We start from the raw sequence: 12,799 nt of genomic DNA, 5'->3' as shown, positions 1-12,799 counted from the left end.
TTACAATAAAATACATCTATAACAATTATCCATTTTGGTGGAGGTACTTGAGGACTGGGATTCTTGTAAATGAACTGACTCAAGATAAATGTTATTAGATCTGGCATGTCAATATGATAACATACAATATTTGTACTAATATGTGAAACTATGTACTCTCTTAATCATAAGACCCACAATATATACATGGGCATGAGACCAATAAATAGAATCATCTGGTCTAGGGTTTAATCATTATTTAACATTAATGTTTGACCCCAACCCCCAAGTTGGTATATTAACCAGCAAGTGCAGCCCAAGAAGTAAACCCTTGTGTGGTATTCTTTCCTCTGCGCTTTCTGTACCATACAGTAAGTATTGCTAATTCATAGTTAAACTGCTTCTTTAATTAACACTGAAATCCTGTACAATTTTATTTTTAAAGGCAATATTTTATGATATAAAGTTCCAAAGATATAGAGATATATTTTATGTTGATCAATTTACTTATGTGTAATTGGCAGGTAAGGAACAATGCACATATTATTAAAAAGGATCTGTTATAGACATATGCTAAAGAACAGTGTTCGGTCTGTTATGGGTCATGGATGGGAGTTATTTTACCATTCAAAGAGCAGTATAGAGAACCCTGGCAGCCTCTTTTGAAAAAGTTTTCTCAATGAAAAATCCAAGCTGGATAGTTCCCTGCATGACAGACACCAGTGGATCAGATGTCTGCCTGGCGTCAGCAATAATACTGCTTGCTATGTTTTTTTTGACAAATTATTTAAACAGATTCTGCAAAAGAGACCTCAAAAGGAGCCTGTGACACAGATGTGAACATTACCTTAACCCCTTAAGGACCGGGGTTTTTTCCGTTTTTGCATTTTCGTTTTTTGCTCCTTGCCTTTAAAAAATCATAACTCTTTCAATTTTGCACCTAAAAATCCATATGATGGCTTATTTTTTGCGCCACCAATTCTAATTTGTAATGACGTCAGTCATTTTGCCCAAAAATCTACGGTGAAACGGAAAAAAAAATCATTGTGCGACAAAATTGAAAAAAAAACGCAGTTTTGTAACTTTTGGGGGCTTCCGTTTCTACGTAGTACATTTTTCGGTAAAAATGACACCTTATCTTTATTCTGTAGGTCCATACGATTAAAATTATACCCTACTTATATAGATTTGATTTTTTAAGACTTCTGGAAAAAATCATAACTACATGCAGGAAAATTAATACGTTTAAAATTGTCATCTTCTGACCCCTATAACTTTTTTATTTTTCCGTGTATGGAGCGGTATGAGGGCTCATTTTTTGCGCCGTGATCTGAAGTTTTTAACGGTACAATTTTTGCATTGATAGGACTTATTGATCGCTTTTTATTCATTTTTAAATGATATAAAAAGTGACCAAAAAAGCACTATTTTGGACTTTGGAATTTTTTTGCGCGCACGCCATTGACCGAGCGGTTTAATTAATGATATATTTTTATAATTCGGACATTTCCGCACGCGGTGATACCATATATGTTCATTTTTCTTTTTATTTACACTGTGTTTTTTTTTTTATTGGAAAAGGGGGGTGATTCAAACTTTTAATAGGGGAGGAGTTAAATGATATTTATTCACTTTTTTTTTTTCACTTTTTTTTGCAGTGTTATAGGTCCCATAGGGACCTATAACGCTGCACACACTGATCTTCTATGCTGATCACTGGTTTCTCATAAGAAACCAGTGATCAACGATTCTGCCGCATGACTGCTCATGCCTGGATCTCAGGCACTGAGCAGTCATTCGGCGATCGGACAGCGAGGAGGCAGGTAGGGGCCCTCCCGCTGTCCTGTCAGCTGTTCGGGATGCCGCGATTAGCCGCGGCTATCCCGAACAGCCCGACTGAGCTAGCCGGCCACTTTCGGTTTCACTTTTAGCCGCGCGGCTCAGCTCTGAGCGCGCGGCTAAAGGGTTAATAGCGCGCGGTGCCGCGATCGGCACTGCGCGCTATTAGAGGCGGGTCCCGGCTTCACTATGACGCCGGGCCCGCCGCGATATGACGCGGGGTTACTGTGTAACCCCGCGTTATATCAGGAGAGCAGGACCAAGGGCGTACCTGTACGCCCTTGGTCCTTAAGGGGTTAAAATACACTGCAATGCAACACTTAACCAAGAGTGATAAACTGTCAGTATGTACAAAGTAAATTACTATGTATGAGAAGGAAGCCTGTAGAATCTACTGTAAAGTAGTGTTGAGCGGCATAGGCCATATTCGAATTCGCGATATTTTGCGAATATATGGACGAATATTCGTCACATATACACTAAATTCGCATATTCGTAATATTTGCGTTTTATTTTAGCAAATGAGAAAATTTGCATATGTGCAAATTAGTATATACAAAAATTACCATATACAAAGATTAGCACATGCGAAAATTCACACGCCAGTCTCACACAGTTGTATTAGAGCCTTCTTTACACCACACAAGCTGGAAGGAGAGAGGGATGATCACTGTGATGTGTACTGTGAAAAAAAAAACCGAATATTCGTCATTGCGAATATATAGTGCTATATTCACGAACATTCGCGAATTTGCGAATATGCGATATTCGCGAATAAAATTCACATTGCGAAAATTCACGAGCAACACTACTGTAAAATAATTCTACAATAAAAACATGCTGATATGATTTCGAATATTTGCTTATTGATAGATAGATAAGCAAGTCATTTCAGCATGTTTTTATTTTAGTATTACTTTACAGTAGATTCTCAGGTTTCCTTCTCATACATAGTAATTTACTTTGTACAAACTGATAGTTTATCACTCTTGGTTAAGAAAAATGATTTTCAGCTTTATATTCTATTCAGCCACCAGCCTGACAATCTAGTTTATATACTCTAGACATAGTTGCTACAATAAAACTTCATCCTCCGGAGAACAATATGGATATGCACCAGTAGTATCATTTTCATTATTTAGAGCTCTTCTTACCTGAGAGATATAATCATAGTCAGTGCAATAGGCATCACCACAGTTCTTTGTATAAGATATCCTTAAAGGGGTACTCCGGCGCTTAGACATCTTATCCCCTATCCAAAGGTTAGGGGATAAGATGCCTGATCACGGGGGTCCCGCCGCTGGGGACCCCCGTGATCTTGCACGCAGCACCCCAGTTAAAATCAGTCCTGTCACAGCCGTCACGCCCCCTCCCATAGGCTTGCATTGAGGGGCGGAGCGTGACATCACACGGGGGCAGAGGCGTGACGTCACACGCCGCCGGCCCTGTGGTCGCCGGTAATCAGACCCGGAGCGAACACGCTCCGGGGACTGATTTTAACTGGGGTGCTGCGTGCAAGATCACGGGGGTCCCCAGCGGCGGGACCCCCGTGATCAGGCATCTTATCTCCTATCCTTTGAAGAGGGGATGTCTAAGCACCGGAGTACCCCTTTAAATCATGGCCTGTTGGCGGCCTTGAGGAATAGAGCTGTTCTATGCTAAAATATGGGTCTGTACCAAAAGTACTATTTATTATTCACTTCTAAACAGGTTAAGAGAATAGAGGGATTGGCTTTAAAGGGGTATTCCAGTATAAAAAAAAAAAAAAAAAAACACTAACTGGCTCCAGAAAGTTAAACAGATTTGTAAATTACTTCTATTAAAAAAAATCTTAATCCTACCAGTACTTATCAGCTGCTGAAGTCAAGTTGTTCTTTTCAGTCTGACAACAGTGCTTTCTGCTGACACCTCTATCTGCCTCAGGAACCGTCCAAAGAGCAAATCCCTATAACAAACCTATCCTGCTTTGGACAGTCCCTGAGACAGGCAGAAGTGCTAGCAGAGAGCACTGTTGTCAGACAGAAAATAACTCAACTTTAGCAGCTGATAAGTACTGGTAGGATTAAGATTTTTTTTTTATAGAAATCATTTACAAATCTAAAAATACACAATGCAGCTCGGACCTTCTAGGTGAGTAAATGAAAATAGATATACGTGGATCGTGCTTCAATAATAATCAATATTTATTATAAAATATAAATAAGATTAGGCACTTCTCACAGGGCCCTTGTGAGAAGAACATACATATTAAAAGGCAACCTAACAATATATTTAGGCATATAGTGGTTAAAACTATAATCCTGGCATAGGATAATAAAATAGCAGAATAAGATCTGTACCAAACAAATATGTTAAAGAGTTGCTCTTCTGGGTATTTAGGGTAGATATGTCCCTTTTAGATACAGTAGCAAACAGTCTGTAATATTAGAAATTGTTACCGGTCTGTAAATGGTAACTCAGGTGATGGGTGTTGTTCCCGCAATGGCTGAGTGTCCGTGGTGCCTAATCTTATTTATATTTTATAATAAATATTGATTATTATTGAAGCACGATCCACGTATATCTATTTTCATTTACTCACCTAGAAGGTCCGGGCTGCATTGTGTATTTTTGGGTTTTCCCTTTTCTAGCAATTAAGGTATAGTTGCTTGCCCAGTTTGACCTCGGTGCGTATTAGTTGTGAGCTGCACATACCTATATCATTTTTTCATTTACAAATCTGTTTAACTTTCTGGAGCCAGTTTTTGACGCTCCGGGGCTGTTAGTATCGGCTCTCCCCGGCACCCCCGTGGCGGTGTGTACCGGGGGAATAATTGGGGGTTAGCGCTAGCTGATTTTGTGGCTAATGATAAGCCTCGGCTTAGTAATGGATTCTGTCTACAAGACGGCTTCCACTACTAAGCCTAAAAATGTAATTATAAAAAAAAACGAACACATTGAAAAAACACTCTTTAACCATTTTATTTAAAAAAAAAATGCTGGTCACCGTCGCAGTTCAACGAATCTGACAAAGTCCTCCGCATTCACGTATCTGAAATGAAAAAAAAAGAAAAACAAGAAAAATGGGTTAGTAATTTTTTGCGCTCTCTCCATGGGAGAAGGCACATAATGCAGTTTGTTCCTAAACAGGGAGCCTCCAATTGTTGCTAAACTACAACTCCCATCATGGGGGGGCTGTAGTTAAGCAACAGCTGGAGTCTCCTTTTTTGGGAATGCACTGCTAGAAAGGCTCTGTTCCCATTATGCAAAATGCATAATGAGAACAGAGTCATACTTACCACCCTGGCTTCAGCCCTGGACAGTGCAGCTCCTCCCCCTAATGATGTCATCACGAGGGGGGGGAGCAGTATAGGGTCGCAGGGGGTCTCAGGAGTGAGACCCCCTTTCGATCTGTCCCTCTGCCCCTGGACTACTACTCCCATCATGGGACAGAGTATGTCCCATGATGGGAGTAGTTGTAGTACCGCAGCGCTGCAGGATGGCACTTGCACATCCCCCTGCTGCGGGACTCTTGAGACAGTTAGGACTACTACTCCGATCATGGACAGACTCCGTCCATGATGAGAGTTATAGTCCAGGGGCTGAGGGGCAGATCGCAGCAGTTCATTCTGCTGAGACCCACTGCGATCCACATATATTAAGTTAACAAGCCAGCGGGGCATACAGCTCCACTGCGCTCCCCGCCGGGGAATACTGTATACGTTTGTCACAATTCATAATCCCCGTCAACAGGAGCTCTGATTGGTGAATAGCTATTCACCAATCAGAGCTCCCATCTACCGCCGGCGGGGATTATGAATTATGACAGCTGTATGCAGGAGCCTGGAGCTGGTGGGGAGCGCAGTGGAGCCTCATGTGCTGCCGGTTTATACAGTTAATAAATGTGTATCGCAGTGGGTCTCTGAAGAATAACCTGCTGCGATCTGCCCCTCAGCCCCTGGATTATAACTCCCATCATGGACGGAGTCTGTCCATGATGGGAGTAGTAGTCCTAACTGTCCCAAAAGAGTCCTGCAGCCGGAGGATGTGCAAGTGCCATCCCTCAGCACTGCGGTACTACAACTACTCCCATCATGGGGCAGACTCTGTCCATGATGGGAGTTATAGTCCAGGGGCTGAGGGGCAGAGCGCAGCAGGTCATTCCCTAGAGACCCGCTGCGATCCGCATTTATTAACTGTGCAAGCTGGCAGCACATGCGGCTCCACTGCACACCCTGTCTACTCCTGTATACAGCTCTCAGAATTCATAATCCCCACCACAGGGAGACTGGAGCACTGATTGGTGAATAGCTATTCACCAATCAGAGCTCCAATCTCCCGGCGGTGGGGATTATGAATTGCGAGAGCTGTATACAGGATCTGGCGGGCAGCGCAGTGCAGCTGCATGTGCTTCCGGCTTGCACAGTTAATAAATGCGGATCGCAGCGGGTCTCAGGAGAATGGCCTGCTGCACTTTGCCCCTAGACTATAACTCCTATCATGGGCAGAGTATGTCCATGATGGGGGTAGTAGTCCTAACTCTCCCAAAAGAGTCCCGCAGCCAGGGGATGTGCAAGTGCCGTCCCGCAGCGCTGCGGTACTATAACTACTCCCATCATGGGACAGACTCTTTCCCATGATTGGAGTAGTTGTAGTTCAGGGACACTGTATTAGCAGTGTTGAGGGACGGCTCCTGCATCCCCCGGCTGTCTCAGTAGAACACTTTCCTACGTGTCATTTTTGATGGTGCATTTTAAAAACGTATTTGCACAAAAAAAAAACGCACATGATAAATTAGTATCCACTGCAATATGCATTCCACAATACACACACAAAAAAGACACACAAAAAAGACGCAAAATAACTCACTGTGCTACATATAGAAAAGAAAAAGCTTCTACCACTAATGATAAATTCCCCCCATGGTGAACAGCCTGACTCAATATAATGCAAAGTCATAAATAATAGCCTATCTGCAAGCAAGCAACCTGCTTATGAATTCCATGAAAGTATCTGAGAAATTGAAAACTGATGGAAAAGTTATTTCTTCATATCTGGTAACATTATAACATTTAATTAGTGCAAACTACAATGTCAACTGATTTTAGTTTAGAATGTGGGTTTCCTCCAGCTACTACAGTATTCCCTTACTCCAAAAATCATACGAGTAAATAGATTGTGAACCTACTGGGGACAGAGACTGTAATGTATGTAATGTCTGCAGCATGCAAGCAACATAAATATAAATATAACATTTTCTAAAACACATTAGTACAATATGTAATAACTAAACACAAAATGTTTTACTGTAAGTTGTTAACATTTTTTTTTTATTACCGGTATCATTTTTTTCACAGATCAAACATGGCTTTACTGCAGAAATCGTTTTTCCTTGTACTATTCCTTGGATTAGTTTCCTTGTCTGTCAGTAGAACAGTGTAAGTACTCATATAATGCAGTTCCCTGCACAGCCAATGGTGGGAGCACCACTGTATCAGAAAATTTTGGAGGGGTCTGATCGCTAAATAAGAGTTTTCTCAGATTCCCAAAGTCGACCTCACATGAATCGCAAAGTGATCCTAGTGATACGCAAACACATTATGAGATAAGAATAACACTTAGCTTGGGAACTGACCTCACTCAAGATTACACAAAGTCTGTTTCTCTATAGTGGGAACAAAGAAAAATTATTATTTGAGTATTTTTCACCCCACTTTTGTAATTGTAGAGTGGAGCTGCACAAATATTTTGCTCCCTTTAAAATGTTACATATAATAAATGTGTCTAAAAAGCCATGACCCCAAAACCATGCTCCTTTATAACTAAAAATGGCATCACGAAAAAGGCTTATTTTCCTCCACAATAATTTCCCATCAAATTTGAATGACCTTGTTCACACAAGTTTATCCCATGTTATAAGTGCATTGTGTCATAATCACACATTGTTGTATAGTCAGTGGACAGAGAACATTTATCCAAACAAGGAAATTCATCGGTTGTTATAGTTAGAGGGATTGTTCAGAATGACATATAAACATTTTCCAGAATCTGAACCATTCTTACCCAAAATGATACACAGTATAATCCTGGACAACTATAAGGTTAAGTTTCCACCTGGTTTCTTTTCTGGCAGTTTTTGGAGATCTGCCACTGCAGTTTTTGAGCCAAAGCCAGAAATGTATTCAAAAGGAATAGGACATATAAAGGAAGGACTTACACTTCTCCTCCCTTATGGATCCACTTCTGATTTTGGCTCAAAAACTGCAGTGGCAGATATCCAAAAACTGCCAGAAAAAAAAAACAAGTGGAAACTTAGCCTAATAGGTTTTCTTTCCAGTTGTAATTGTCCCCAGTTACTCTCACTTGCTAATTGTCACTGTTGGCACCAGATCAGGGCCTCCAGAGATCACTGCACTTTTTTAAAGCAGCACCATAGAATAGAAATACAATATAAAAGTATGAAGAATTAGCATAATGTTCCATTAAATATATATTGCTGTCTAACACAGGAAAAGACAGGAAGAAGAAGATGTGAACAAGGCTGATGAAAGCGAGGGAAAAGAGGAGAATGAGTCAAAGGAAAAGGAAAATGAAGAAGAGAAAGAGGAAGAAGAAGAGGAAGAAAAAGAGGAAGAAAAGGAAGAAAATGAAGAGGAAGAAGAAGGCAAAGAAAAACGTGAAGAAGAGGAAAGGGAAGAAGATGAAGGGGAAGAAGATGAAGGAGAAGAAGATGAAGGAGAAGAAGATGAAGGAGAAGAAGATGAAGAGTAGAATGATGAATGTGAAGAAAAGAGAGATTTGGAACAAACTGTAACCAAAAGCAAGGGAGGTCTTCTTGGCCGCCGTTAATAAAATGTAATGTTTCATCTGTAAGGAGCACAATTACTATTAGTTGTTCCAGATCTATATTAAAGCATATTAAACTTATATGATAGTCTGTCTTTTTTCTACATACTCAAAATACCATGTCTAATCCTGTTAGAAATATGTATAGGAATGCTTCTTTGTCCAGAGATGGTCAGAGAAGGGTTACTGCTACAATGCTTTGTTTCTGGAAAAGGAAGACCATTGAGTTCACTAGTAGTGTTGAGCGGCATAGGCCATATTCGAATTTGCAATATTTCGTGAATATATGGCCGAATATTCGTCATATATTCGCTAAATTTGCATATTCGTAATATTCGCGTTTGTTTTCGCATATGCGAAAATTAGCATAAGCGAAAATTAGCATAAGCGAAAATTAGCATAAGCGAAAATTCACATATGCAAAAATTAGCATATGCGGAAATTACCATATGCGGAAATTAGCATAAGAGAAAATTTGTACGCCAGTCTCACACAGTAGTATTAGAGCCTTCTTTACACCACACAAGCTGGAAGCAGAGAGGGATGATCACTGTGATGTGTACACACCACTCACACCACCCACCAGCTTTTCTGACAACAAAAAAATAGGAATACAGTTATTTTTGCAAATATGACTTAATAAGACAAGTGTGTTCTGTGCAAATTCAACCAAGACATTTTTTATCACAGGAAAATCAGAGCTCATTTATCAGAACTGTCCAGGAGAAAATCTGTCCTTGTTGCCTATAGTAACCAATCACAGTGTTAATTTCCTAAACTGTTATGAAAAAAACATCAAAGATGTGATTGGTTCTTACAGTTTTGATAAATAAGGTCCATTATTTATAGATGTTAGTCAACACAGTACATTGAATTTCTGTTATTCCAAATGTACAGTATGTCCTTGAGTCTCTTCCCGCTCTGTACCACACATTAACCCCTTAAGGGGGTGCACCCTGGCTCCTTGGTACTTAAGGACCCAAGGCGTACCTGTACGCCTGTGGGAATTTCGGCCCCCGCTGTACGCCGGACGGGAACCGGACCGGGATGACTGCTGATATCTACCAACAGGCATACCGTGCAAATGCCCAGGGGGGGCGATCGCCACCAAACGCCGGTGAATTCACACCAGCGATTTGCGGCGATTCCGGGTCATACGGGTCTCCGGTGACCCAGAAAATAAGGGGGATCGGGGTTGTCCAAAGACACCCACGATCCCCCTGAAGGGATAGGAGTGAGGTGGCAGGGGTGCCACCCCTCCTATCCCTGCTATTGGTCGATCAGAAGTGATTGGCCAAAAGCAGATCGGGGGCGGGGGGGGTTGAAGTTCAGTTCTCCATTCTGTCCACCCACAGTAGTGCAGGCAAAACAGGGAAACCGTCGGTGACTAGCGCCGGAGGTCCACTTACCATCGGCAGCGGTGATCATCGGGCAGCGATGACGTGCGGCTGGCTCCCTGGTGCGGTGTGCTGCAGACTACAGAAGCTGGTGAGTTGCCTAGCATCATCTGGAGGGCTACAGTTTGGTCTCTAAACTGTAAACCTCAAGATATTGTAAAACTAAAACTCTCAGCATGCCCAGACAGCTGTTTGCTGTCTGTTTATGATGGGATTTGTAGTTTTGCAACATCTGGAGGTCCACAGTTTGGAGATCACTGTGCAGTGGTTTCTAAACTGTGGCCCTCTAAATCTTGCAAAACTACATGTCCCAGCATGCCCTTCGGCGATCAGTACATGCTGGGAGTTGTAGTTTTGCAACAGCTGGAGGCACACTGGTTGGAAAATACTGAGTTAGATAACAGAACTTAACTGAAGGTTTTCCAACCAGTGTGCCTCCAGCTGTTGCAAAAGTACAACTCCCAGCATGCACGGTCTGTCAGTGCATATTGGGAGTTGTAGCTTTGCAACAGCTGCAGGTTTGTCCCCCATGTGAATGTACAGGGTACATTCACACAGGCGAGTTTACAGTGGGTTTCCTGCTTCAAGTTTGAGCTGCGGCAAATTTTCCGCCGCAGCGCAAACTCCTAGCGGGAAACTCACTGTAAACCCCCTGTGTGAATGTACCCTAAAAACACTACACTAATACAAAATAAAGGGTAAAACACTAAGGCTTAACACTGGGGTGTTAAGGCTCACTGTATGCCTTGTTACGTTCCTTGAGGGGTGCAGTTTCCAAAATAGTTTGCCATGTGTTTTTTTTTCTGTTCTGGCACCATAAGGGCTTCCTAAATGCGACATGCCCCCCAAAAAAATTTCACCAAAATTTGCTTTACAAAAGCCAAATGTGACTTCTTCTCTTGTGAGCATTGTAGTGCGCCAGCAGAGCATTTGACGTCCACACATGGGGTATTTCCATACTCAGAAGAGATGGGGTTACACATTTTGGGGGGCATCTTCTCCTATAACCCCTTGTAAAAATGTAAAATTTGGGGGGAAAACCTGCATTTTAGTGAAAAAAAACAATAAATTAATTTACACATCCGACTTTAATGATAAGTCGTCAAACAACTGTGGGGTGTTAAGGCTCAGTGGACCCCATGTTACATTCCTTGGGGGGTGTAGTTTCCAAAATAGTATGCCATGTGGGGGGTTTTCTGCTGTTCTGGCACCTAAATCTGACAAACCCCCAAAAACCATTTCATAAAAACTCACTCTCCAAAATCCCATTGTCGCTCCTTCCCTTCTGTGGATGTCAAGTGCACCCACAGAGCACTTGACATCCACATATGAGGCATTTCCTTACTCGAGAGAAATTGGGTTACAATTTTTGAGGGGCTTTTTCTCCTTTTGCCCCTTGTACAATTTCAAAAACGGGGTCTACAAGAACATGCAAGTGTAAAAAATGAAGATTTTGAATTTTCTCCTTTACCTTACTGCTATTCCTGTGAAACACCTAAAGGGTTAACAAACCTTTTGAATGTCATTTTGAATTATTTGGGGGTGCAGTTTTTATAATGGGGTCATTTATGGAGTATATCTAATAAGAAGACCCCTCAAATCCACTTCAAAACTGAACTGGTACCTGAAAAATTCAGATTTTTAAAATTTTGTGGAAAATTGCTGCTGAACTTTGAAGCCCTCTGATGTCTTCCAAAAGTAGAAAACATAAATTATAAGGGGGAAAAAAACCATAGGAAGTGCTCTAAAATATATCCTTTAATAGTTAACTTGTAAAATGCACCAATTTTTGTGACTCATAAAACAGGATTAAATTGATAATGCACCAATATATATATATATATATATATATATATATATATATATATATATATATATATATATAGTCCTAAGCCCAACACATTTCCACTGCATGCAGCAGTTTCCTCAGGGGACAACTAATATCGACACACTGACTCAAATGGTTAAAGTTTATACCAAGTGAGTACAAGTTCAACACAAAATTATCAGCCGTAAATGAGTGCAGCTGTTAATATCACATATTGCTATGGCAACCATTGTATTACTCAATTATGTATTTTAGAGAGTTTTCATAGAAGTTGCTGTGGCAACCATCTTATTAGCACCGGACCAAGGAATCTCTCATGGATACCTAGAAGAAAAATAAACAAATAGCGGTATAGTTGATGTATCCACAGATCTTATTTAACTGTGTTTATCTGCTGGTATTCACCCAGCCATACCTCAGGGTCCATGGAATACCTAGAGAAAAAAGGAGGATCCCTATAAGTACATATAGTTCGATTCCTAGTACCTGAAAAAAAAAAAGCTAGTGGTGCCCATTAGGGCTACTCACGTTTATGTTGTCCGGCGTCCAGATGGAGTCGAGCGCATACCCACAATGCTGGGGAGCCTATTCTCAGGCTACAAGCGCTCTGCTCCATGTTGTCGGCGTCCGGACATATATTCGGGATGCCGGTGCACGAGTCCCGATCACGTGATCGCATTCTCGCGATATTACGCGAAGGGGAAGCGGGTCACGTGATAAGTCACATGACTCCGCTGCGCTCTCCTCCCTGTGATAGATCGCAAGAAGCGGTCTCAACCAGGGAGGGATTTCCGGGTACGTCACTGGTCATCTGATCCTTCAGGTCACGTGACCCGTTTTGTTTACTCGAACTATGCATAGTGGCAATTACGTAGTATGGAGTATAGTCCCGCCCACCTCTGCTGTGGGAATGGAGTAAACTTGTATTTAG

At 41.5% G+C, this 12,799-nt stretch overlaps 1 protein-coding gene across 1 annotated transcript; it reads left to right on the top strand.

Moving 5' to 3' along the window:
- The first annotated feature begins 328 nt into the window (after nt 1-328).
- LOC130356550 (figainin 2-like) lies at nt 329-8,692 on the top strand. The gene is made up of 3 exons (XM_056558239.1): nt 329-350; nt 7,155-7,235; nt 8,307-8,692. Exons 2-3 carry the CDS (start codon nt 7,162-7,164, stop codon nt 8,566-8,568), a joined length of 336 nt encoding a protein of 111 aa, XP_056414214.1. The 5' UTR covers nt 329-350; nt 7,155-7,161; the 3' UTR covers nt 8,569-8,692.
- Nucleotides 8,693-12,799: the final 4,107 nt, after the last annotated feature.

This window comes from Hyla sarda, chromosome 2 (genome assembly GCF_029499605.1).
Source record: "Hyla sarda isolate aHylSar1 chromosome 2, aHylSar1.hap1, whole genome shotgun sequence".
NCBI classification, from domain to species: domain Eukaryota; kingdom Metazoa; phylum Chordata; class Amphibia; order Anura; family Hylidae; genus Hyla; species Hyla sarda.
Note: the sequence above shows the minus strand (reverse complement) of the source record. Positions and strands in the feature narration are given on the sequence as shown.

Coding starts and splice junctions, on each gene's coding strand:
- LOC130356550 (XM_056558239.1), top strand. CDS start 7,162: ATGGCTTTACTGCAGAAATCGTTTTTCCTTGTACTATTCCTTGGATTA. Junction 7,236..8,306: donor TTGTCTGTCAGTAGAACAGT/GTAAGTACTCAT, acceptor TGTCTAACACAG/GAAAAGACAGGAAGAAGAAG.